The sequence below is a fragment of the Balaenoptera physalus genome (genome assembly GCF_965194825.1).
Source record: "Balaenoptera physalus genome assembly, chromosome: 20".
NCBI lineage: Eukaryota > Metazoa > Chordata > Mammalia > Artiodactyla > Balaenopteridae > Balaenoptera > Balaenoptera physalus.
The window spans coordinates 11,383,143-11,410,232 of record NC_138901.1 but is presented as its reverse complement, the minus strand read 5'-3'; the positions used below and the strand labels follow the sequence as shown (position 1 = coordinate 11,410,232).

General features: G+C 45.0%; 1 protein-coding gene across 6 annotated transcripts in view; it reads right to left on the bottom strand.

The window, feature by feature from the left end:
• The window catches only part of RPTOR (regulatory associated protein of MTOR complex 1), a 451,060-nt gene that overhangs the window by 179,795 nt on the left and 244,175 nt on the right, over positions 1 to 27,090 (bottom strand). For all 6 annotated transcript variants that reach the window (XM_082441503.1, XM_082441504.1, XM_082441505.1 and 3 more), the window contains one exon: positions 10,346 to 10,504. In XM_082441503.1, the coding sequence (XP_082297629.1) occupies positions 10,346 to 10,504 (159 nt within the window). The remainder of the gene's footprint in view (positions 1 to 10,345; positions 10,505 to 27,090) is intronic.

Genomic DNA, 27,090 nt, shown 5'->3' with positions numbered 1-27,090 from the left:
TGACTGCTGGGAAAGGGCAATGCTGTCATCTTTGCTGCCTTCTAGGTACAGCCCTAGAAGGCCCCAAAGGCAGCAAAGCAGCACGCAATAAAATATATTTTAACTGTGTTTTGAGGTCTGGCCTTTTGAACTGAAATGTAATTTTTATATTTCCCCCAAATCAAAAGTTACTTTCTAAATTTCTGCGATACGAAGGTAATTAATGGTGACTCATTAAAATAATAAAGCACTAATCCATCAGGAAACTCATTAAGGGTTTTCCCTTTCATTCCCTGTGCCACCGGCTGCCACGGAAATGGTTCAGGTAGAGTTGTCAGCCACCCAGTCCCACTGGAGGGCAGAAGCACCTCCATTTTCTAATGCTTGTCCAAGGGGCAGCATGCAAGGAGCTTTCGGAATTGGTCTTTAGCTTCACGATTTTTAGTTGTGAGAGGGTCTGGCACCTTATACCGTCCACAGGGATGCTCAGCCAGAGAAAATGGCTTGGACCCACACCTCCACACAGATGGGCTGCATGGTGGGTGGCAGCCTCTGAGCAGCAAGGGCCTCTGCGGCTGAAGTGGAGACACCCCAGCACTGTGGACGTGTGAGGCTGGTCAGTCAGTGCGGGGTTCATCCCGGGCACTGCGTCAGGCTTGGCAGCAGCCCTGCCAACAGCACTTCCCCCTCTCTGCCCAGTTGTGACAACCAAAAAGGTCTCTGGACACTGCCAAATGCACCCTGAGGGGGAACCTCCCCTGGTGAGAACCAATGCCTTTGAGGAGAGATGATTTCATTTAAAGCAGTAGCTGTATATCTGTAGTTTAGTAAGCCCGTGAAACTTGGAAGTCTGTTTTCCTTAGGGATACAAAATCAACTCTATTAAACCATATTGAGGAAAATGGCCTTTGAGAACGAATCCTTATTAGAACACGAGCAGGTGGATCTCATTTCCCATCTCAGAAGGATCCTGGGGAGTTTGTCAACCTTCGGGCCAGAATCACGGTCCTGCAAACCTGCAAAGGGAGGCCTGTAGGATGACAGCCCCGGTGCTGCAGCGAGTGAACAAGAGAACAGAAACAACACCCGAAGTGCAACTGTTTCCAGCCCGTGCAATTATCCCTGTGTCTTCTAGGCTGAACCAACCTACAAAAGCTGGAGAAGTCAAAGTCCCCCACGCACTGAAGGCTGCCAGAAACACTCCACAGCCTTTCAGGCAATGGTTTGGTTTCTTCCCCCACCAAAAACTACGAGCACAGAGAATTCCTAATCAAAGCATCTTTCCATTCTCTTGAAAAAACATATTCAAGGCCATGTTTTCATTTCAAACAAAGAAATAGAAATAGGTTTTGGATAATTTATTCATTACACTCCACTTTATCTGTCAGGTTATATTAAACATCAAAAAAAAAGCCACATGCTTCATCAGACTGTCATCACAGCTGAGTCAACCACAGAGGCAGCCAAGCACTGAGCCCTGGGACAGGAGCTCGGAGGAAGGGCACTTTGTTCTCCAGGTAAAGCCAGCCACCTCCTAAGAAGCAACTCTCCATCTCTGAGCAGATTCTAAGTTCAGACAGTCCCTGACTCCCCGATGGTTCAACTTATGAGCTTTTGACTTTACATGGTGCAAAGCGACACGCATTCAGTAGAAACCATACTTTGAATGTTGGCTAGCGATATGCGGTCCGATCCTCTCCCATGATGCTGGGCAGTGGCAGCGAGCACAGCCCCCAGTCAGCCCGAAATCACGAGGGTGAACAACTGATACACTTACAACCATCCTGGACCCAGACAACCGTTCTGTTTTTCACTGTCAGTACAGTATTCAGTAAAAATTACATGAGAGAGTCAACACTTTATTATAAAATAGTCTCTGTGTTAGATGATTCCACTCAACTGCAGGCTAATGTAAGTGTTCTGAGCATGTTTGAGGTAGGCGAGGCTCAGCTATGATGTTTGGTAGGTTAGGTGTAGCACAGGTGTTTTCAGCTTTTGGTATTTTCAACTATGATGGGTTTATGGGGCATAGCCCCACTGTTAAGTTGAGGAAGGTCTGTATATCTTCTGCCAAAGAACTCAGAATGTGAGTCAGAAGTCTTAGCCATAGTAAAATGGCATCCTCCTAAGGGCTTTCCGGTAAAACCCCCAAGGATGCATGCTTCCTCTGACCTCATAGACAGGAACCACAGGCATATCTGGACGTGTCATCCTGGCTTTCCCTGGACAGTAAGGGAGTCTGCATACAGCTGTTCTCCGAGGAGAGCAGAGGAGCATGGGTAAGCAGAAGATTCATCTTCCTTCTGAAGGAACCGGTATTGGGAGGTGATGGCCCAGAGGTGTTAGGTATGGGGCAATGGTACTTGTGAACCAAACACTGCAGGGTTTAAGTCACAAGCAAACTCCTAGTCCCTTAAAATCCTTAAGGCTGAAGGTTTATTGGCTTTGTTGATACTTTCTCTGCCTTTCCTTTACTACAGTTCAATAATTGTTTACCTTATGAGTAATGCTAAATAAATGTTATTTAAATAATAGAATTTATTGGTTTGGAAAAACTGCACATCACTATCAAATAGATGCCTCTTATTCTGATTTAGTATATAGTTCATTACTGAGTCTGTTGAAAGATGGATCATAAAGGTTTTTAAATGTGCTAATATCAAAAAGATGTATTTGTGATTTTTTAAAAGCAATATTTGTGCCAGACCACATTTAACATTTGTTGTAATTGTTACTTTATCCATATTGAGAATACAGCAGTTGTCCCCCTCTCCAAAAAAAGCTGTTAATTTTATTGTAAACTTGACCTTTCTAGCATTTTTGTGTTTGCTTGCAATAGCTGAAGACCATCAGTAAAAATTCTCTTTCTTCAGGAGAAGTGATGGAAAACTTTGGGCTATCTCTTTATAAGAGCTTTAAAGTTTTTAAAAAATATTGTTTTCTTGATGCTGAGACATAAAACCTTAGACCATATCTTAACTGACTTCTCAGATGTCCTATATTTGAAAACCAGATTTATGGAGGAAGAATTCTCAAATGAGTGTGCATCAGAATGGCCTAGAGGGCTCATTAAAACGCAGATATCTGGGCCCCTCCCCAGAATAGGCTTCCATAAGCCTTGGGTGGGGTCTGATAATGTGCATGTGTTATAAATTCCAAGAATACTGCTGCTGCTGGTCTGGGACCTGTACTTTGAGAACCCCTGGTGCAGACAGTGCAAATGTTGATGGAAACAGAGAACATTCACTTTCCAGTTTTGGTGTCAACTGTACTTCCTATGCATCATGAAGAACACTTCCCTTTTTCCATCTATGATTTAACACTTTACATATAGTGATCAGGAAACATTTTGATGATAAGATGATACTTAAATAAAAATATCCATTCATCCATGAGTCAACATGTAAGAAGGTTTTTAACTGTGAATTCAATTCCTTTGATTGATCTAGGGCTATTCAGATTTTCTATTTCATTTTGGGTCGCTTTCAGAAAGTTGTATTTTAAAAGGCATTTTCCATCTAATTTAAGTTATTAAATGTATTGGTATAACATTATTAACATTCCCTATCTTTTTAATGTCATGCCAGGGATATGTGGCGATATCCCCTCTTTCATTCCTAAATGTTGATTGTATCTTCTTTTTTCTTGCTACCTAGCCAAAGACTTGTTAATTTTACAGATGTTTTCCAAAAACCAAATTTTAGCTCTGTTAACTTTCTCTACCACCTGTTCTCTATTTTACTGATTTGTGCTCTTTATTACTTCTTCCTTCTACTTCCTTTGAGTTGAGGTTGCTCAACATTTCCTAGTTTCTTAAGGTAGATATTTAGATTTTTATTTTAAGCTTTTCTTCCCTTCTGTATAAGGACTTAATAAAGCTATACATTTTTATATAAGCACTGCTTTAGCTGTATCCTACAAACTTTAACAAGTCGTCTTTTCATTATCGTTTAGTTTGAATTATTTTTATTATCCCTTGTGATACCTTCTTTCATACATGTGTCATTTAATTTCCAAATATTTGAGGATTTTCCAGCTAGCCTACAATTTCAGATTCTGTGGCCGGAGAATAGACTCTGAATGATTTCAATCCTTCAAACTTTATTATGACATTTTTGTGACCCAGCACAGGCCTTTCTTGGTGAGCGGTCCACCTGCCCGGGACAATGTGCGTTCTGTGGGTATTGGGTGCAGTGCTCTGTTAACTGAGTCAGAGTGATTGATAGTCTTTTATAATAGTAACTGATTTTTTTTTATTAGAAAAATATAATATACCATGACTGGACTTTTCCTTGTGAGAAAGTTTTTAATTATCAATTTTATCTTCAATTTTAACACCAGTTTTAACCTATCAATAACTGCCAGATGGTTACTCAAATATCCAACTAGGATTATGGATGTGTTTCTTTCTCTCATTGGCCCTCGTAATCTTGCTTTATGTATCTTTAACTCTCCTATTAGCCGTCTACACATTCAGGGTAGTTATGTCTTCCTGATGACCTGACTTGTCTGTCATTGTGAAATGTCTCTCTTCATCTGTGACAAAACTCCTTGTCTTGAAGTCTATTTTCTAATTAGTAATATGCCCACTCCAGCTCTCTTTCAACTAGTATTTCATGATATACCTTTTTACACTCAACTTTTATGTGTCTTTGTATTTAAAGTGCATCTCTTGCTGACAGCACAAAGTTTGATCTTGCTTTTTATCCAGTCTGATATAAACTCATGAAAAAAACAAAGAATGGGGGACATTTTAGAGGATAACTGGTCTGGACTCTCCAAAAAGTCAGTGCCCACTCTTCAGAGAATGGAAACACAAGTAACAGAATGGGAGGAAATATTTTAAAAATGAATTTCTGATAAAGGACTTGTACCCGAATATTAAAAGAACTCTTAAAACTGAGTAAGAAAACAAATAACCCTATTTAAAAGTGGGCAAAAGATATGGAAACCCCACCAAAGAAAATATATAGATGGCAAATAAGCATATGAAAAGATGCTCAACATCGTATGTCATTAAGGAATTGCAAATTAAAATGCGATACCACTATGCACCTAATTAGAATGGCTAAAATCCAAAACACCAGCAACAACAAATGCTGAGGACGATGTGGAGCAACAGGAACTCCCATTCATTGCTGGTGGGAATGCAACCGACACAGCCACTTTGGAACAGAGTTTGGCAATTTCTTAGAAAGCTAAACATACCAGCTGGTCTAGCGATGGCTCTCTTAGGTATTTACCCAAATGAGAAGAAATCATGTCTATACAAAAATCTGTAGAACAGCATTATTCACAATTGCCAAAAACTGGAAGCAACCAAGATGTCCTTCACTAGTGGAATGTGTTTCAGCAGTAAAAAGAAAATGAGTTATCTAGCCATGAAAAGACATGAAGAAACCTTGAATGCGTAAGCCTAATTGAAAAAAAGCCAGTTTTAAAACACTGTATACTATATGATTCTAACTATATGACACTCTGGAAAAGGTAAAACTATAGAGACAGTAAAAATATCAGTGGTTGCCAAGGGTTGGGGAGGACAGGCAGAGAGGGAGATATAGGTGGAGCACAGGATTTTTAGGGCAGTGAAACTATCCAATACACTATAATGGTGGATACATGACATTATGTATTTGGCAAAACCCACAGAACTGTACAACATGAAGAATAAACCCTAATATAAACTAAGGACTCTAGTTAGTAATAATGTATCAATACTAGATCATCAGTTGTAACAAATATACCACACCGAAGCAAGATGTAGGCCAGGTAGGGAGTGAGAATACAACTGACCCTTGAACAACACGCGTTTGAACTACGCAGCTCTACTTATAAGCAGATTGTTTTCCACTAAATACATACAGGACTACATGATCCTCAGTGGGTTTGATCTGGGGATTTGGAACTGTGAATGTGATGGGCCAACTAAGTGGCTTGAGCATCCACAGATTTTGGTATCTGCAGTGGGTCCCGCAACCATTCCCTTGTGGAGACCAAGGGACGACTGTATGGGGAAATTCTGTACTTTTAAATTTCTCTAAAAACTAAAACTGCTGTAAAAAAAATAATGCCTATTTTTTAAAAAAAAAAGACTTTCATGTAACTATAATAACTTACTACAAGAAGACAATAAAATAACCTCACTAAAAAAATGTCAATGTCAATAAAGAAAAAAAGCAAAGAGCAATCTCTTTTTCTATATATTCGAGGAGACTGAGAAAGATGACTAACAGTTCAATGCAATGCACGAACCTGGGCTGGATCCTGAATGCAAAACCAAATCAACAAACATAAAATGCTTACTAACACACATTTTTGAGGCAGTTGGGAAATTTTGATTATGGACTTTGTATTAAATGATATTATAGAGCTGATGCTAAATTTCTTGAGCAATTTAAGGGTATTATAGTTATGTACTAAAATGTCCTTGTTTTTAGTGTCATGAGATCTGTAACTTTCAAATGGCTAAGGTAAAAAATATTTATCGGACTTCCCTGGTGGCGCAATGGTTAAGAATCTGCCTGCCAATGCAGGGGACGCGGGTTCGAGCCCTGGTCCGGGAAGATTCCACATGCTGCGGAGCAACTAAGCCCGCGAGCCACAACTACTGAGCCTGCGCTCTAGAGCCCACGAGCCACAACTACTGAGCCCATGTGCCACAACTACTGAAGCCCACGCACCTAGAGCCCGTGCTCCGCAACAAGAGAAGCCACCGCAATGAGAAGCCCTCACACCACAACGAAGAGTTAGCCCCCGCTAGCTCCAACGGGAGAAAAGTCCACACGCAGCTACGACCCAACACAGCCAAAAATAAATAAATAAATAAATAAATTTATTTAAAAAAATTTTTATCTATACAGAGATATAAAGCAAATGTGGCAAAGTGTTAACTGGTGAATGTAGGTGAAAAGTATAAAAGTATTCATTCTATTGTTCTTTCAATCCTTCTGGAGGAGGGAAAGTTAAATGTTGATTCTTTGAAAAGACTAATGAAATATACAGAAACCTCTGGTAAGAGTGATCAACAAGAAAAGAGAAAGAAGGTATCCAGTATCAATATCAAAAATGAATGAAGAAACATCACTAACTCAGACTCTGATAAATTAATAAGGAAATATGAGTCACGTTTTGTCAACAAATTTGAAAATTTAGCTGAAATGAACAAATTCCTACAAAGGTAAGTTAGCAAAGCTGGCTCAAGAAGAAACAGAACATCTGGATAGCCCTTTAGCAATGAAGGAAACTAAATAGGTAGTCAAAGATCTCTCCACATACAAAATACCAGCCCGACAGCTTGATTTGTAAGCTTCACCCAATATTCAGACAACATGTACTTCAAATCTCACAAAAACAATCCCTGTGTATCTAAGTGGAGCATTCCCTTAACTTATTTTCTGAGGCCACAGTTACACTGACTATCCAAAGACAACAAGAGAAAGAAAAATTCCAAGCCAATCTCACTCATGAACACAGATGTAAAAATACTAAACACAATACCAATAACAGAATTAACCCCTGTATGAAACACATAATTGATAAAGGCACACTAGGTTATCCCACAAAGGAAAGGTATATTTAATATTAGAAAATCATATACCTTTCAATGCATTTCCAGTTTAAAGGAGAAAAATCATACCGTCATCTAAGACACACACACATAATGGCTTGGGGAAAAGCAACATCTATTCATGATTTGAAAAATAAACTAGGAATAGAAGGGCACATTTTTAATCCGATAAGGGGCTTTCTTATTTTTTATTCTTTTTACAAATATCTATAGCAAACATCATACACTGACGCACAGGAGGCGCTCCCTTCGAAACGGGTGAGATAAGGACATGCAGTCACCACTCCACGCTCTGGGAGGCGTTGGAGGCACAGCAAGATATGAATAGTAAACACAACAAGACGGGAAGGAAAGAAATAAAACTGCCATGATTTGCACACCACGTGGTAGTCTGTTAAGAAAGTTTTAAAATATGTACAAATCATTAGAATCAATGAGAGAATAGCAAAATTAGTAGACATAAAATAAATGTACAAAAATCAACTGCCTTGCCATATACCCTGATAAAAACTCGCAAAATATATTCTTTATAGCAAACATTTTTAACAACATCAAAAAATATAAAGTATCGGGCTTCCCTGGTGGTGCAGTGGTTAAGAATCCACCTGCCAATGCAGGGGACACGGGTTCGAGCCCTGGTCTGGGAAGATCCCACATGCCGCGGAGCAACTAAGCCCGTGTGCCACAACTACTGAGCCTGCGCTCTAGAGCCCACGTGCCACAACTACTGAAGCCCACGAGCGTAGAGCCTGTGCTCCGCAACAAGAGAAGCCACCGCAGTGAGAAGCCTGCTCACTGCAAGGAAGAGTAGCCCCTGCTCGCTGCAACTAGAGAAAGCCTGCGCATGGCAACAAAGACCCAACGCAGCCCCCCCCCAAAAAAATTTATATATAAACCTTTATGAAATTATAAATTACTATTGATAAACGCTTAAAAAGAGCATAGTTTGGAAACTCAACAATATAAAGATGTTGAGTCTCCCCCCATTAATCCACTGATTGGCAAGTTGATTTAATATTTTCATGGAAGATCAAAGGACCAAAAGGAACAAAGGAGGGAAACTTGCCTTCCCAAACGTCAAGAATCATTGAAAACCTATACTCATTAAAATAGTTTACAGGGGCTTCCCTGGTAATGCAGTGGTTAAGAATCCGCCTGCCAACGCAGGGGACACGGGTTTGAGCCCTGGTCTACTACTGAGACGGCTGGTGGTTCATTACATCATATTTCTTTTAATTCTACTTCTTTTATAACTACAGTTTTGAATCTATATAATAATAAAAATGATTAAAATCAAGTTGGTATCTAGGTACATACAAGGCAGAGAGGGCACTATCCTGAGGGAGGAGCTGGGTCCAGGCCTCTTCTCCACTCCGTCTCCTCCAGGTCCCCGACTGTCCCGTCTGCCTACCTGTTGGCCACCTGTGGAAGAGTGGATGTCCCCTGAGAGTTCACTATGTGAGTGGTGTGTTGGGTACTTTAATCCTTCACTACGAAGGAGCTTCCACAATAAGGAACAGAGGTATAGGAAGTCTTCTCATTTGTCCATGTCCTGGGGCTAACAAGTGGTGAGTCTGAAGTCAGAACTCAGGTGTGGTGAGCTCCTGTCCTGGTTCACGTGCTCCAGCGTGTAAGGAGCTGCCAGGTGGGATGAACGCTCACACCTACAGGCACCGCCTCTCGGAGGATGTGATAAGAGCATGCAGCACAGGACTCAGGATGGTGGGAAGGGGTGTCGTTTACCCCTCACTTTCATCTACAGTCTTTTTTTTTTTTTAATATTTATTTATTTATTTATTTGGCTGAGCAGGGTCTTAGTTGTGGCATGTGGGATCTTCATTGCTACGTGTGGGATCTTTCAGTTGTGGCATGCGGGCTCTTAGTCGCGGCATGCGGGATCTAGTTCCCTGATCAGGGATCGAACCTGGGCCCCCTGAACTGGCAGCATGGAGTCCCAACCACTGGACTACCAGGGAAGTCCTTTTTAAAAAAAAAAAAAATTTTTTTTAATTTATTTATTTGGCTGTGCCAGGTCTTAGCTGCAGCACAAGGGATCGTCATTGCTGCATGCGGGATCTTTAGTTGCGGCATGCGAACTCTTAGTTGCGGCACGTGGGATAGTTCCCTGACCAGGGATTGAACCCAGGCCCCCTGCATTGGGAGCATGGAGTCTTAGCCACTGGACCACCAGGGAAGTCCCTCATCTACAGTCTTTTGATTAAGGGACTGTAGGAGGCCGGCTACATTGACCTTGGAGAGAGCAGAGCTGAAGCCCTATCTGCAGACTTGCTTCGTATTAGCTCTTTGGAATACTTATACCATTTTATCTTCTAGGAACGTGACTGATTTTCAAAGGAAGATCCCCAGACCTCATGACTTCCCTAGACAGCCATTTCATTAACATGTTTCGCAAAAGAAACAACTCCCTGTGCCTGATTATTTTTCAACTTTTATCACTGAAATATAAATGATCCCCAGGACTTCCCTGGCAGTCCAGTGGTTAAGACTCCGCACTTCTACTGCAGGGGGCATGGGCTCGATCCCTGGTCAGGGAACTAAGATCCCACATGCACGGCCAAATAAATAAAGAAAGAAAGAATCCCCAAACTTCCACCAGATAACTGGCCCAAGTCCCTATTCGATCTTCCTGCATTTGGGTTTGTGGAAACGGATTAGCCATCAATGGTTCCATAGAAGCTACAGGGGAATAGGACCTGTGGCCAACCACCAAAACTTACAGATTTTCTTGTAAAAAGAGAAACGAATTCAGTTCACAGGAACCTTTTATGGCACGCCCACCTTGTTGAAGACCCAAATCTCGCCGTTCACAGTGGGCCTGGGCACCCCATGCCCATTGTAGTGGAAGAGGACCCGCTCCTCCTTGGCATTTCGACGTAAAGATGTGCAAAGCTTCTTCACTTCATCCACAGTTGGATCGAGGCTCTGCTTGTACCGCGCCTGTTGCAGGAGAAAAAATTAAGAAACTTAACATGGATTCATGGGAATACCTAGAATTAAAACTCCATCCTGGGGCTTCCCTGGTGGCGCAGTGGTTAGGAATCCGCCTGCCAATGCAGGGGACACAGGTTCGAGCCCTGGTCCGGGAAGATCCCACATGCTGTGAAGCAACTAAGCCCGTGTGCCACAACTGCTGAGCCTGCACTCTAGAGCCCATGAGCCACAACTACTGAGCCCACGTGCCACACCTACTGAAGCCCACGTGCCTAGAGCCCGTGCTCCACACCAAGAGAAGCCACTGCAATGAGAAGCCCACGCACCGCAACGAAGAGTAGCCCCTGCTCGCCGCAACTAGAGAAAGCCTGTGCACAGCAACGAAGACCTAACGCAGCCAAAAATAAATAAATAAATAAATTTATTTTTAAAAAAAACAACAACTCCATCCTTTACCCCACGTCTGCATTTAATGGACCCTGCACAAGTGACCTCAAATTTCTCCATCTATAAACTGGGATGATGACTACTTCACAGGGTGGTTGTAAACATTCATTTACTCAACAAATACTTATTGAGAACTACTGTGAAGATCCAATGAGATTAATAAGTAATGCCTGCCACATGGTAACACTAGTAAAAGGTAGCATCCCTGTGATATCAAAAGTATTTCTTGGAAGCATTGAATCTGTTTGGAAAACCTGACTGGAACATGGAAGAGAATTTGCTTAAACACAGGAAGCTATAATATATACGGTAGCAAGGGAGAACAGTTTCAAAAAGACAACAAAGTTAAGGAAGCAAACTGCCCCTCTCTTGCTTAGTCATATTCGCTCTGCTTACCCCCTCCCACTACTCCTGCCTGGACCCTTGCTGATGAACATAAAGGATTCACTGAATTAGCAGGACCTAAAGTAAACACACAGAAATCAACAGCCTTTATATATATATACAAACCATAGATGGTTAAAATCCTAAGGAACCCCCACTTCTAAAGCAACAAAGAAGACTGAACTTAACAAGAAATATACAAAACCCTGACAAGGAAATTTTGTAAAACTCTCCTGGAAAACAGAAGGAGGCTTGAACAAATGGGAGATGCTCCCTGCCTGGGTAGGATGCACCCACATTCTTAAGACATCAGTTCTCCCCAGGTTAAGAGTCCATACTTTCCCAATAAATATAACAACAAGCTATTTCGCGGAGCTTGACAAGCTGCTACTGAAGTTCGCATGGAAAATAAATATGCCAGAACAGCCAGGAAAACACTGAAAGGAGAGCTATGAGGGGTCCTGCCCCCCAACACTCCAACCTCCTCTGGGCCTCTCTAAGTAAAAGGTGAGGGTCGGGGCCCAGAGAGACCAGCAGGCCAGGGAGCTACTACAGAGTCCAGAATTAGGTCCACACACATTTCCTGGCTTTTTGGAGAACAGTGTTCGCACAGTCATAATGCTATGAACACTGATTTTATTTCATTAGAAACTGTGCAGACTTCAAGATAACCTGAGTGTGGTGAGGACCCTGAAGCTGGGTGAGGGGTACACGTGGTCATCAGAAGAGTCTCTCCACTTTATATTCATTTCCTTTTGTTTGGTTTCAAAGAAGCTCCACTGGTAAATTCCCAATAAAAAAGAACTGAAAGTGTAAATCTATAACCATACTAGATGGTCGCGTGGAAGTGATGTGTATAAAAGCACTAAAGCCACACCAGGAAGTCAATAAAAACACCCCAAGTTGATAAATCAATAAAAAGCAGCATACACATATTGTTCTAAAATATGGGCATATCTACCCAAAAAACACAGCTAAAAGGGTTTACCTCTAGGTAGGGATTATGTTCTGACTTTCAAAAAATAATGTGTATGTTTGTTACTCTGATAAAGTTCTAAAACTTTATTTAAAATGTTAAATTTAAAACAAAAAACAAAAAACAAAACAACCCAGTGCCATGATATCACTTGAAGAAAACAGTGGTGAGAACAAGGAACATGAACGGCGAGGAAACTGTGTTTGAAGCATCATGGCTCCCGCTGTGGGCCTGCCACCTGGCGCAGGGCTCAGCACACAGTGACGGGTGCTGCTCAGGAAGCATCCGCTGACGTTGTTTCAAAAGAAGAGCAGGGAGGTGGAGGGAGCAGAGAAGGAAAGCAGACACAGAGGCCTGAGGATGACCTGCGGCCTACGTTTAAGAGAGGCGTCCTGACCTTTCAGAGGAAAATGAAGAGCTACACGGGAGGAAACCACAGGAAAATGTGGCTCACCTCGCAGAGCATTAGTTCCTCCATGTTTGAGATATGACATTTGGTTTCATCTAATTAAATACGTGCTAATAATGCAATTTCTGACAGTAGAAAATCCTAGTGAAATACTGCATCGTGTGTTCTGAGAGCGTTGGGGGCACAAACACAGAAGCTTCAGGATGATGAAACTCAGAACAAAGTTCTTCCAGATTCTCCCAACTTTTTCCAACTGTAAGCAAACTAATACAAGGATAGCAACCCTCTTCCACTGCAGGACAATGTTAGGACCCTGCCCTGAGGTGGCAGGTTAGGGTCCAGCAAAGTGGTCTCTCCCTGTGTTTCTTCCATAAGGTCCAGAATGCTATTTGTAAAATAAAACCGTGTCACAAAGGAGACTAGAGAAAGTCAACACATAATGCGATGTTTTCAAGTTCATTCTCATCGAGGCAATGTGCATTAATCTGACACTGACAGAGGGGCTGGGCATTACCCACGCTACCAGAGCAGGGCTGGCCCCAGTAGGGACGCTGGCCCCAGCATCCAAACCAAAGCATTTCCACAAAGGTGTGAAAAAACCAACTTAAATCAAACCGTTCCATTAGAAGAAATGAGGGAAGGGGCCTCCTTCCCGTGCATTCAGAGGGCACCCCGAGAGAGCCGTGCGGGGATGTGCCCTTTCTTCCCCACCACAGTGACGACCAGGAGCAGTGAGGGTGGTGGGGAACCTCTAGAAAGTGCAGGGTCTGTGCCTGGTGAGGTAAGGGCAGGAGGCAATGGTGAGGGGAACCACCCCTCTCGCACCCACCTCTCCTGCCATGCGGTTACGAAAGCACTGACAGATCTTCAATAACTTTCAAATCACGGCCGGTTTTATCAGACAACAGGAAGAAAACAGCAAATAAATCTTCAGTGCATATGTGTTTATTCCCCTGCCCATACTTACTTCCAGAAATTTCCCGCCAGCAGTAAGCGTAACAGTGATCACTGTTGGTAAGCAGCACAGCCCGCTTTGCATGCCCCCTTTGTCACCACTCACAACTCCACCGAATAAGAGTGGCCGCGGCGTGGGAGCCCGACGCCCCTGCAGCTGCCTTCACGAGCTGGTCCTGCAGGAGCCTCCTGCAGCCTCCCGTGCAGGGTGGAGAGTGGACTGCCTCGGTTCCATGGCCCGGCTCGGCCGAGGCCAAGGGGCACCAGAGTCACACACAGGCACCCTCCCACCCCTCCTCTGGGAGGCCTGCGCCCACCATGCCGCCTGGAGCTGGCGGAGGCCCCCTCCTTTCACGCGAAAGCCACGTCACCCAAAGGACCCATTTTCAGAGTCAGAGGACCTCTCAAGTCACAAGTTGCAGGGACACGGGAGAAAAGACCATGCAGAACTGCCAGAGAGCAGGGCAGCGAGGAGGGAGACGACCAAAGGCCGCAAGCTGAACCCTAGGGATTGGAGAGCCCCTCATTTCGTGACCTGCCCCACGGAGTGGAGTTCTTGCTCCTGGGGCTAAGAAACCTGGCATACAGTTGTGAAGAAGTCGCTCAAAGACAAAGCACCCCAAAATATGAACAAGCCGCACCGCATAGCATCTCCCAGGCCGGCAGGGCTCACTGGGTGCCCACGTGCTTGCGAGGCGCTTCTCCAGCGAGGCGACGGTACTTCCTGCTCTGTCTGGGCCCCACATTGCACTGCTGCCCCCCAGCTTCCCTCAGGCCCGCCCCTCTGCACTGCTATCCAGCTAGGATTTGTGAAGTCTCGGCTCCGCTGAAAGACCATTCGCTGTCCCCCGAGGTTAGTCCTAAACAGGAGTGTTGTTCTCCCAAACCACACACAAGGTCAAGGGGCTGACGTTACTCGGAGACGTCAATAAAGTTAGGGATTCGTTATTTCTGACCTTGGCTCTATCAAGGTCTTCTCCTGTGGGGTGCAAAAAATGATTTAGCCTCATTTTCTTACCTATCGCACAGAAAGGACACATTAATGGACCAGCATGAAAGGCACTACAGATATTAATAATAAGCCTCCTGGGGTTTTATGGGAATTAATTAATATTTTTAAGGGCTTTGAAATGAGAAGCACTAAATTAAATGTCACCACACCATGTTAAGGTTTTGTTTCAAAACTAGAATGCCCGGGATAATGGCTTTGTGGCTGGAGGGACTGCCGTGGCACAGGAAGCATCTCACCATTTGGGAGACCTGTGACAAGTGTAGCAGGGTGTACTGAATGACAACGCAAGTCTCTAAAATACTGCCTCTTGTGCTGGGCATTGCTACTATAAGTCCAAATCTCAAGATGTAATAAGATACAAGCATGGAAGTTTCGGGGGATGCGCGAGAGGAAGAAAATAGAAGAATGAACAACGGGAGGAAGGGGCAAAGGAAGACTGGCCCTGGGCTTAATGAAGGGGAATGGGGCTCCAGGTTTCATTTCTTTCCAGGATGGTCTCTAGCTGACTCCATATGCTAATAAGGCCTAAGCAGTGCTGTTGCAGACTCTGCCTTCCTTGTGGATGTGGCCCCTCCTCGTGCACATTCCAGAGGCTAGAAGGTGTGGGGGCAGGAGGGGCTCTGCTCCATGTGGCCCAGTTGGCAGCGGTGGCCCTTCTCGGTCTGGTGAAGCCACACAGAACGCTACTGTTGTGCTGCAGGAGAGTAATGGCAGCGCCTGGGGGAGGAGCTGGGGTCTCTGCTTGGTGGGTCTTCTCATGACAGAATCCCATAACGAGGAAACCCGTGCTGCAGCAGCGGCACTGCCTGTGCTTCTTTGGGGTTTCTAGTAAAGATTACTGCACATTACTCGACTAGGAATGTGAGTATGAATAATGCTATTTCCATCCTTCCATCCTTCTACGGCAATGAGCAACACCTCAAGTTCAGATCCAAGAAACAGAAATGCCTGAGAGATTTTCTCAGAACTGTCCAGGAGGAATAAACATAATGTTAGACTTTGGGCCAATTCTGCCTTTGGTCTGGGGTCTTGCAAACATTTCACCCCATCCTTCTCCTTCCCAAGTAGGAAGCAAGGGCTTCCAGGGAACTTCTGGGTAGGAGGAGGAAGGTCAGGTCTGCTCAAAGGACACCTGTCTTAGGTGGTGGTCCCATGTAAGACAGCTCCAGGCCCCTGGCAGTTCAGGAGCTTTACGCCACCATCCCTCACAAAACACGTATTGTTGCTATAGCCCTTCGCATCCCCACTGTCACTACCTAGGCCAAGCTGCTGCCATCACCACCACCATCACCATCGTCGTCATCATCACCATCACCACTACCGTCATCATTTTCATCACCACCAAGACCAATGCCATCACTACCATCACCATCATCACCTCGCCCCCTCCCTTCCTCTCATCTTCCCTCTGTCCTCCCCTCTCCCCCTCTTTCTCCTCCTCCTTCTCCACCCCTCTCTCCTCCTCTCCCCTCCCCTTTGTCCACCCCTCTCCTCCTCCCTCAGACTGCTCTGACTGCTGTCTCTCACCTCTTCCCTGGTCCATCCTCCTCCATCAATCCTCAGATGTGGCCATGACTCAGTTTCCCTTCTTTTCTCACACTACATGCGCCTCCTGGATGGCACCTCTGAACAAATCCATGGCCGAATTCCTCATCATGCTCCACACATGCCCACCCTCTGGGCTCCCTACCATAATCACTGGCATCAGCCTATACTGAGTCACCCAGACCACACTCCCCAGGCATGTCCTTTGTGCTGCTCTCCTTCTCGCCTCCCCTTCATCGAGAACTTGTTCAGTGGACCTAACATGTGGCTGTACCACCTCTGCTTTCATCAGGGGTCAAACATGCCCCAACTATCCCCAGGCCTCCAGACCATCATCTCCAAGTCTCTCCATTCGGTCACAGACTTCCCTCTCAAACACACAGCAATCAGGCCACCTGCCCTCTAAAAATGAGTCCTCAATGGGGGTGTCTGCTGCTTCCAAGACAGCATCACCATGCCTGAGCACAGCACGGCCACCTCGGCTGCTCCACCCTCACAGCCCTCCACTCAGCCACCATGTCATTTCCAGGGGTCCTGAGCAAGCTGTGCCCTTTCACACAGACCTCAGAGCTACTCTGTTGTTAGGAAGGACACAGGATGAAGTGTTGTGCAGCACAAACACGCTGTCCAGTCCATTTGCAAGTTTTATTTTCTGTTTAAATGTTTTCACTAGGGACTTCCCTGGTGGCACAGTGGTTAGGAATCCGCCTGTCAATGCAGGGGACACGGGTTCGAGCCCTGGTCCGGGAAGATCTCACATGCCACGGAGCAACTAAGCCCGTGCACCACAACTACTGAGCCTATACTCTAGAGCCCGCGAGCCACAACTACTGAGCCCACGTGCCACAACTACTGAAGCCCACACGCCTAGAGCCTGTGCTCCGCAACAAGAGAAGCCACCACAATGAGAAGCCCGCTCACCGCAACGAAGAGTAGCCCCCACTCGCCACAACTAGAGAAAGCCCGAGCGCAGCAACAAAGACCCAACGCAGCCAATAAATAAATTAATTAATTTAAAAAAAAATGTTGTCACTATTTCATAGTAAGATGCTATCTTGTATAATTTTTTCCCAGTGTTATCATTATAAGGCTGTTCCCCTTCCACAAATCTCTTAATTAAAAAACAAACAAAAAACAACTACTGCTTGTAAGTTGAAATGGAACACTTGAGTCCTTGAAGTATAAACAGAAGGCAGGAGCCTCCTATAAACAGGTGTCCAGTCTATAAACCTGCCCAAGAATCTACTCGGCCCAAAAGAAACTCACAGACACTGTGCTGGCTCTCAGCGTCACACCTATAGAAACAGTTGCAGTTTTCATCTAAAATATAACCAGATCCTTCCCAAACTCATTACCGAAATTTGGATCTTGAACAAATCAAAACCATCTCACCAAAAAAGAAGGGAGCCCAGAGCCCTTCTGCAGAGCGGAAGCAGGGCCCACACCCCACCCCAGCTGCCCGGCCTGCAGGCCTCGCCTTGGCTTTCATGCTCTGCATTTGCACCCGTGCAGCCTGAGTCTGGTCACTCAGCACAGGTAGAACCGAGTTTACTTGTTTTTCAGAAATAAAGGGGGTGACCCTTAGAAGAAGTCTAGAAACACAGAATTCTCTGATCACTTTCCAATTGGTTCCAACCTTTTCATATTATTCTGGAATTTTAGGGCACATACAGAGACAGAATGCATAAGCCATCATACTGACCTCTTAGGAGGACCTTGGCTCTGAGAGTGGCCGACAGATAAGGGCCATTCCACCTGCCTGGGTCATCACTACAGTTAAGAGGCTCACAACATGCGGTCTGCAGAGAGATCTGATCTGACTTAGATTCATGTTTGCTTCAACAATCCAGGGCCCCCCTTTGACCATTAAGTAGTCATTTATTTTCTGTCTTCTAAGAATCCCTCCTCTTGACTCACAGCCTTCAAGGCTCCAGCACAGACTATTCTAGCGATCTGCTCCACCCACTTCACAGTGCTAGCTGGGCAGCAGACACAAACATTTTCAGGTATCCCACCGCCCACGCCCCCGCCAAGATGTGCCAAGGGCAGTGGTGTCTCAAAGGAGGCTGTGACTGGGTGAAGAAGTGACTGAGCCGCCTCGCTGCGGCCCACGCTGAAAGCAAGTTGCAGTCCATTTCCGGGGCTGACAGTGATGCCGCTGGCCATCAAGGCGGTATCACACCTCCAGGGAGAGACAGGCTGCAAGCAAACCAAGTTTCAGTAAAGCCCCCCCAGGAAGTTCAGGAGTCCTCCTGGCCACCTCCCCTCTACTCCCTCCGTATCCATGACAGCTCTGTGGTGGCTTCATTCCCCTTGGGTGCAGTCTCCGTTGTGCCTCTGTCCATCCCCCCTCAATGCTGGAGGTGAGCCGCACAGGAGTCAGATGTGCCCACTGGTGAGTCCCTCCCCTCTACAAGAACTGGGGTCCCCAAGATGGAGGGCTTGGGTTCAGCCCCAGAACAGTGATTTACCAGCCATTCAACCTGGGAAAGCTCACGAACCAAACCCAACCTCCATTTCCTCCTTTGTAAAACAACTAAAATACTACTGCCCCTGACTACTCCGCAGGCTGTGGGGACCACGTGAGAAAGTATGTGTCATTAAACTGAAGGGAGGACGAGGATGGAGACTGGCACCCACACTGCACTTCTGATGTGCCAGCCACCTGACCTTCACATCCACCATGCAAAGTAGGCATTGTCATTGTCCCTGTCTTACAGATAGGGAGTGGAGGCACAGAGAGGTGCAGTAACTACCACAAGGTCACACAGCTGGTGTGTGGCAGGGCCCATTTCGAAGCCAGGCAGCCTGAGGACATCCATGGAGACCCGGAGACTAATGGTGAGCTTTCTTGTGTTGTTGCAAACTGGGGACAAGCAGGGAGTAGAAAGACAGAAGGACCATCTCTGACCATCCTCACGTGCTGGCATCCCTTCTTGCTTCAATATGACCTCTGGGCTCTGACACCACACTAACAGAAAGCCCTTCCTCTCAAGAGGGGCTGATACCCTGAGCACCTGCCTTGACTGAGCAGCAAAGCTGAGAACTGCTTAGGAGACTTAGAATAGCCTAAGTCACTCACTGCTACTGATTTTTCCAAACAATTTCACATCAACACTGAAAAAACCCACTCCCTCCTTACATTAATGTTGGACTACCTCCAAGCAAGATCAATAACTGCTAGTGACCTGGAACACTCAATATTTATTAACCTGCCTGGTGAGCAGAGAAGGAGAACACTCAAAATGTAATAAGCGGTATGCAGGAGACAGAGGGAGTGGGAGAGGGGAGACTGGACCCCAGTCACTAGGACCAGAGCATTCAGTGGACGCAGGAATACGGGCATTCCAGACCTGCAATCGTGCTCTGAGCCACTGCCACAGCTGCAGAGAACTTCTGGAAACAGCTCATATGTTATCTTCAACAGTAACAAAATGAACAAGGGAATAAATAAATACCTGGCAGTGTGAGGAGGAAATAGGTATTGTTAAATGGTTGCCAAACCAGGCAAGCACAAGCAGTCTGCTGGGGTGTGCCCACCACCGCAAACCAAGCTGGAATTCATTCAAAGAAACAGCCACCAAATTGACTCATGGGAAGATGTCCCTGCCTTATACCTCCTACCACCAGAGTTCACTCTGAGTCAAGCCCCAAATAGGGCTGTGCCAGGGCCCAGGAGCCAACAGGAGGGTCAAACTGTCAGAGTCTATCTCCAACTGGTCTATGGCTACAAACTCAAATCTTCAATTGCCATAGAGGCATTCTTGCTAATCCAATGTACTTACTTTTCAAAGAAATTTCTTATTTCTTATTAGATTTCTTTTAATGTTCAAGACGATCCTCTCTGTAGGGGTTAGTCTGATTTCGGCATGGAGCCTCAGAAATCTGGGGGTGATAGGACGGGATGTGATGCTGGCTCCGAGGCAGCTCCGGAGGACCCTGGTGACCTCTGAGCAGGGCCCCAGCCTCCACACTCAACGTTGAAGGAGTCCACCTTCCAGGTTCGGGCTCATCTGCTCCACGGGATGTCTTCTAGACTACTAGCTTGGATAATTTCATTGCCCCGTGGCAAAATGCCCTGGTTTCTTTCCGCTTACCCAATAGTACTACCTGACTTCCACCCTGTGTGGAAAGAGAGCGGCTGTGCCTGTAGTGCCCAGGTCACGGCACAACAGGAGCTCTCAGGGCCAGCAAAGCGTGTAAGAAATGGTGAACGCTAGCATTGAAGGGCTACCATACAAGGTCAAAGTAACTCCTGGTGTTTTCAACACATATCTTCCCAATAAGAACAGTTTTACATGAAATTTGTAACATCACTGCCTCTCTTTCCTTTATGTATTATTCAATAACAATTCTTCTTTCCTTCCTCCCCTAATTTGCAAAAGAGGCAGGAGAGAACTAGAAGAGCTGGTTTAGTATTCAAAGTCCAAAAATAGAAGCTATAGCTTCTAGATGGGGTCTGAATCCACTTCTGAAATAAAGGGCTCATATGGTCTCTGCAGACATGCTAAGAATCTCCCCTCAGTGGACGTGAGAAATGCTGTTCTCATCAGGGAGCAATCCTGTCCCCCAGGGCACATTTGGTCTGGAGATAGGCTTGGTTGGCACAATGGGGGGCGGGAGGGGTAGTTCTACTGGCATCTGATAGGTAAATGCCAGGGAAGCTGCTAAACATCCTACAACTATTCTCACAGCGTGTAGGGACATTATCGCCACAAAGGTAAATTATCTGGCCCAAAATGTCAATAGTGCTGCGTTTAAGAAAGCCTGCTTTGCAGGAAAATAATGAAGCTTTGATTCTAATGAAGACACATTGATTCTAATCTAATAAAGTGAAAAAAAACAAGGTGGAGAAAAATGTGTATAATATACTACCATTTATCTAAGAAAGAGGGCAACAAATGTATGTGTGTATAAATATATGTATATTTATATATGCATATACTGTTCGAATGTTTAAATGGTTACCTTCTTCTGGAAGAAGCCCACTCATTATTTTGCAATCAGGTAAATAAAAGAAAATAAGTATTCATATTGGCTTTCCTATATGAACTATATCTCAAGATACCCAAATAATAGATGAGAGGAAGTTTCTCTTTATAGAGATATACCAGTTAACAGACAAACAGGAATAATAGAATTATAGCACAACCTTTTTACAACCTCTAATGGATGGATCCAGGTACTGATCATCAATGGCTGCTAACTTCACAGAGAGAAGACAACCAATCGTTATACACATCCTAAAGGAAGCACACATTACCACCTATGGAATGTTGTGTCCCCAAACACTCCCTCCAATTGGAGGAATCTGGTCAAGCCTGGGGGGTGAGGGAAGGATTAGCAAACTCCAGACCTCAAGGAATTCTATAAGGCACATGACCTGGTTTCTCCAACCAAAAAATTGCAGTAAGAAACAGAAGAAACAGAGAGATGGATGATTGGAACAGGATGGGGTGGGGACTGACTTTTAGATTAATTCTATGGATTAATAGGGTAGATCAATCAATCACAATGTATTTACCTTATTTATGTCCTGATTCAAATAAACAAACTGTGTGTGTGTGTGTATGTGTAGTTTTTTAAAGTCATAATTACCTTTGAGATACACTGAAATATTTACAGATGAAATTATATGATGTCTGGGATTTGCTTCAAAATAAGGCAAGGGAGTGGGTGGGAGAGGGGAGTGGGTGGTGGCATAGATCAAAGAGGACTGGGAAAAAGTTGATAACTACTGAAGACAGATGATTGGGAGATGTGGAAATTTTCCACAACAAAAAGTTTTAAAATTAACAAATGAATAAGCCACAGAAACAAAGAGACAAACAGCATTTTAAAATGTTTCTACCATACGACCCAGCAATCCCACTACTGGGCATATACCCTGAGAAAACCGTAATTCAAAAAGAGTCATGTACCAAAATGTTCATTGCAGCTCTATTTACAATAGCCAGGACATGGAAGCAACCTAACTGTCCATCATCGGATGAATGGATAAAGAAGATGTGGCAAATATATACAATGGAATATTACTCAGCCATAAAAAGAAACGAAATTGATTCGTTTCGTATTTGTAGTGAGGTGGATGGAGTTAGAGTCTGTCATACAGAGTGAAGTAAGTCAGAAAGAGAAAAACAAATACAGTATGCTAACACATATATATGGAATCTAAGGAAAAAAAAAAAAAGGTCATGAAGAACCTAGTGGCAAGACGGGAATAAAGACACAGACCTACTAGAGAATGGACTTGAGGATATGGGGAGGGGGAAGGGTAAGCTGTGACAAAGTGAGAGAGTGGCATGGACATATATACACTACCAAACGTAAAATGGATAGCTAGTGGGAAGCAGCTGCATAGCACAGGGAGATCAGCTCTGTGCTTTGTGACCACCTAGAGGGGTGGGATAGGGAGGGTGGGAGGGAGGGAGATGCAAGAGGGAAGAGATATGGGAACATATGTATATGTATAACTGATTCACTTTGTTACAAAGCAGAAACTAACACACCATTGTAAAGCAATTATACTCCAATAAAGATGTTAAAAAAAAATGTTTTCATGATTAAAATGGAACTCCCCTAGAATTGTTTTGACACATAACTTAATGTCAGAATTGGCTATTTTTGATTAAAATTTGCTTACATGAAGCATTTTGGCCAGACATTTAAAGAAGGTATCCAGATAGGTGAAAAACTTAAATGCGTTTTTAGCACAGGTAAGATATACATACCGATAATCTGAAAGATTAACACATCTGGAAAAAAAAAGTTTCATAAACGTAACACAGATATTGTATGTCTCAGAAACTCCTCTCATGTTTTCTACATAATAAGAAAGTATAATAATGGTGTAAGATATAGTCAGCTTACTCTGAACTAGGAAATCCATCTCCGATTAAGTGTTGATTTTTCACCGAGGGTCACATTCCCCAGCTGACCCACGAACGCAGTTTTGTGTAGCCAATGCCTCTAACCGGGTTGACAAAGCACTCCGGACACGTCATCTCCTCTGCCTGCATTAGAAAAGCACTCAGAGTCCTGCACAGAAGGCTAGACTCAGGGAGGAGGCCTGTGCCCCATCCTGCTCATTAGAGGCCGGCACGGCCTGGGGAACACAGGACAACGGGGGCACAGGGACCGCTGCCCCCGCCAGGCAGTCTGTGGTTTCTGTGAGGCCTGCTGTGGTGTCTCTAGGAGCAGCACTGCCGTGGGGTTCATCTGCTCGCTGGCCTCTGCTGTTTGGGAGCGAGAGGAGTATTGACTGGCCTGGGAAGGTAATCCTACTCACTTTAAAGGGTGAAATAAAGACCACAAAATGTGAGATAATCAGATAAATGTTTATAAAGACTCAAAGTAACATTTTTAGGCAAAGTCTTGTCCAGAATCAGAAATGCCACTTGCTAGTACTTTTCTTGCAATCCCTCAGAACTGCAGTGGCTAGCTGCTGTTTTGCTTAACAGGCCACGACGGGGGCAGCTCCACGCCAAGAGGGGGCTCTGTATGCATCAGGCAGCCAACTCACCCGCCAGGGCTCAGGGCTGGGGAGCAGAGACTGGGCTTCAGCATCACTTGCCCAGTCAGGCTGCAGCCCTGAGCTGGCAAAAGACCACATTCTTGCCACTGCCCTAGAGACACATCTAGTCTCAGGAACAGGAACAAAGAAACTAATAAAAAACTAATAAAAAAGGATGGGCAGGGAGTCACCCCTTACTCTCTCCAGCAGAGCACACCTTGTACCACCAGAGAGGCTGCTGGGGAGGAAGAAATATTTCTCTACCCTTCTAGGTCCTTCTGGCTGGTCTCAGAATTAAATTGACATGAGACATTAACAGGAGAAACTCAAACAAAAGTTTAATAGCACATATATACACGGGAGAGACCCAGGAAAACTGGGTAACTCACCAAAATAGCTGAAGCTCTCAGCTTAAAGCCCTCACCTCACTTCACCATCTTCAGCTAAAGATAGGAGAGGATGTTGGTTTAGTGGTCAGAACTTCAAAGGGGAGGAAGGCAATTCACATGGAGATGGAAAAGTAAATGTTCGGTAAACAAATGTTTGCTGGGCCCTGCGGAGACAATGGACACAGGGAGGAATTTTAACAGACAGACTTTGATGGGTTCCTGGTTCACACTATAGCTATCTATGGGGGTGGCTCCCTTCCTCTAACAGGTCCTCTATCTCCATTCTTTAGGTTCAGGGGAAGGTCTAAGTTTCTTCCTGAGTCTTTGGGGCATCGGTTGTTTTCAGTTTAAAATAATCCGCCTGCCAAAGAGACATTTGGGGGTAGCAAATTTTGTTCCCACACAAGGCTGAATGTTTCTGGGCATCAAGCCCGACCAGGGAGACCTGAGGGCAAGCCAGCTAGAAGGCATCCGGAACAGTGTTCTCACAAAGAGAATGGTTTTCCTCCTTCTTTCTCCCTTTGAACACAATTACATGGATGTGATGTTTGGAGCTGCAACAGCCATCTTGTGATCATGAGAGCAGAGTCAAGAAAACAGAGAATCTTCCAGAATCCTGACGATACTAAACCATATACATAACGAGTCCTGGAACCATTTACCTTCAGACTTCACAATAAACTTTTATTTGTTGAACCAGAGAAAAAGTACGTATAAAGGCTGAGAGGATGAACTCTGGGGACAGAGAGAAGCCCAGCTCATAATAGCTTTGTGATCTTGGCAGATTATTTAACTTCTCCATGCCTCCACTTCTTCATCTGTAAAATGGAAGGGCGGGGGGTGGGGGAAAGAGGGAGCTCACAGTTTTTGTGAAGATTAAATGAGTTAATACATAAAAGTTCTTAGAATAGTGCCTGGCACACACCACCTACTATGTGAATGGTTACTAATATTACTTGTAAACAGGAGCATCCGAACTAATCAATTTCCTCCTCCCAGCCCGACACAGGGTCCTCACCCCTGAGTCCTCCTTTTATGCTCTGCCCCCTAAACCCCCCATTCCTAAAGTATTCCGACTATTTTTCTGTAGATGTCTCTGAAACACAGGCAACCAGTCCTGATTCCCTTCCTGTCATTCCCAGCGCCCCCATCCCTGCCTGCTCCGGCACACTCCACGTGAGCTGTCTTCTCCAAATTGGTGCCTCCTCCTGACTCCCTATTCCTTTGTATTTCTCCCAACACTGAACATACTGACTCACACCTACTGCACAGCCACTTAATATGAAACATATGTAAGTGAACGAATATATGTCAATAAAATCCTACAATTTTCCATAAAATTAAAACTTTCAAATATGTAATGGTTACAACCAATAGACTAATGAAGAATGAAAACATAGTAAATCTGACCTAGACTCCCTGTCTGTTCAATTTAACCAGTATTTACTGAGCCCGAAGCTTGAAGCTCTGGGCACTGGGCTGCAGGGTAGTGAAACAAACGCCATAGAATGGGAAGCCTCAGGAAGTGATGTGAAGTCAGCCACAGCCTGTGAGATGGAGGCCACCAGGCACTCACGGGGCAACAGCTGCAACAGATGCTGGGGGCACCGAAGACGGTGCAAACACACCATTTCTGAGGTTCAGAATTTATTGCTAACCTCCCTTCGTTTCGCATTTTTAAACTTAAACATTACACTGTGAAGCTATCACTTCATTCCAGTGAAGGAATACTCCAGAACAGGAAGCAGTCAGAAATAATCAACATAAACCATGCAGACTCTTTTCATTTCCCTTTTTCTAAACCAATGACAATTCTGTGGCTTGCTGTGGCACTCGTTTTACACAATTCTTCACAGGTGCAAAAAAGAACATCCAATTTGAGACACACAGATGAGCATCCACCAAGTGGAGTAAGTGCTGGCACAGGGGGCCGGGGCCAGGGGTGTCCGGCCTGTGGTTGCCCCTCGCCTGTGGTGGCCCCTCAGCTGCGGAAACAGAGCTGCCCCCATGGAAACACGTCACGAGCTGCCCACAGGGATGCATTTAGTTATGGAAGACCTGGATAAACAGGCTGCACTCCTTGTTACTGACTTGAAAAAACAAGAGCTGGTCTTCAGCTCTAACTAGAACTGATAGATTCAATAAGCTACATGATTTTCACCCTCACAGCCTCCACTTTAAAGGCTCCCATTAAAATAAATCACACGCAAGATTTAAAATAAGTTACATTTAAGGGTCCAAAGCAGCATGGCTCAGAATCCCCCGGCTAGGCTGGGGAGCTCACCACCTATCCTCGTATACATCTAATTCCTTCTATTCAGCCAAGCGCCTGAGACATGTGGCCTCATTAACAGAGAATCATTCTTTCCAACCTTCCCAGGAGGAAGACTTTCCAGGAGACTGACTCACTGCAGAGAAATCTGAATTATGCAAATGGTTCAGGAAGGAAGACCTAGGAGTAGAGTCCCTTTTCTCTTCGTTTTGTGAAGCATAAACATGGCCACAATTACAAGAGGGGAGAGCCACATGGGATGAGGAGGAATGAGTCTGTTACCTAAACTGCAAACTGGGAACTGCTCCCAGACAACTGTGTCTGCTCCCAGGGCTGCTGTGGAGAGGATGTGAGTTTGTGCTGTGAGAGCTGCACCTGGGGTCGGGACACAAGCTCTCAGTGACACTACTAAGCCATGGACCCCCCCCTCCCCCGCCCACCCACACACCCAGTTCTTCATCTCAGAGACACAGAATCTCAGAAATAAGCAGCGCTGGATGGCTCGGGTGGCTGGACAGAGCTGGGAGGTTTGACTCCTTCTATGAAAGTGTCCTGCCGACATCCACCCTCTCTGGGCACAGGACGACCCCACCCTCCTCAAAGGCCACCATCACACTGCCAACTGGAACATCCTTCCACATGAGGACAATGTGCTCCTCATGGGGGATCTCTGCTCTGCTCTCCAGGATGA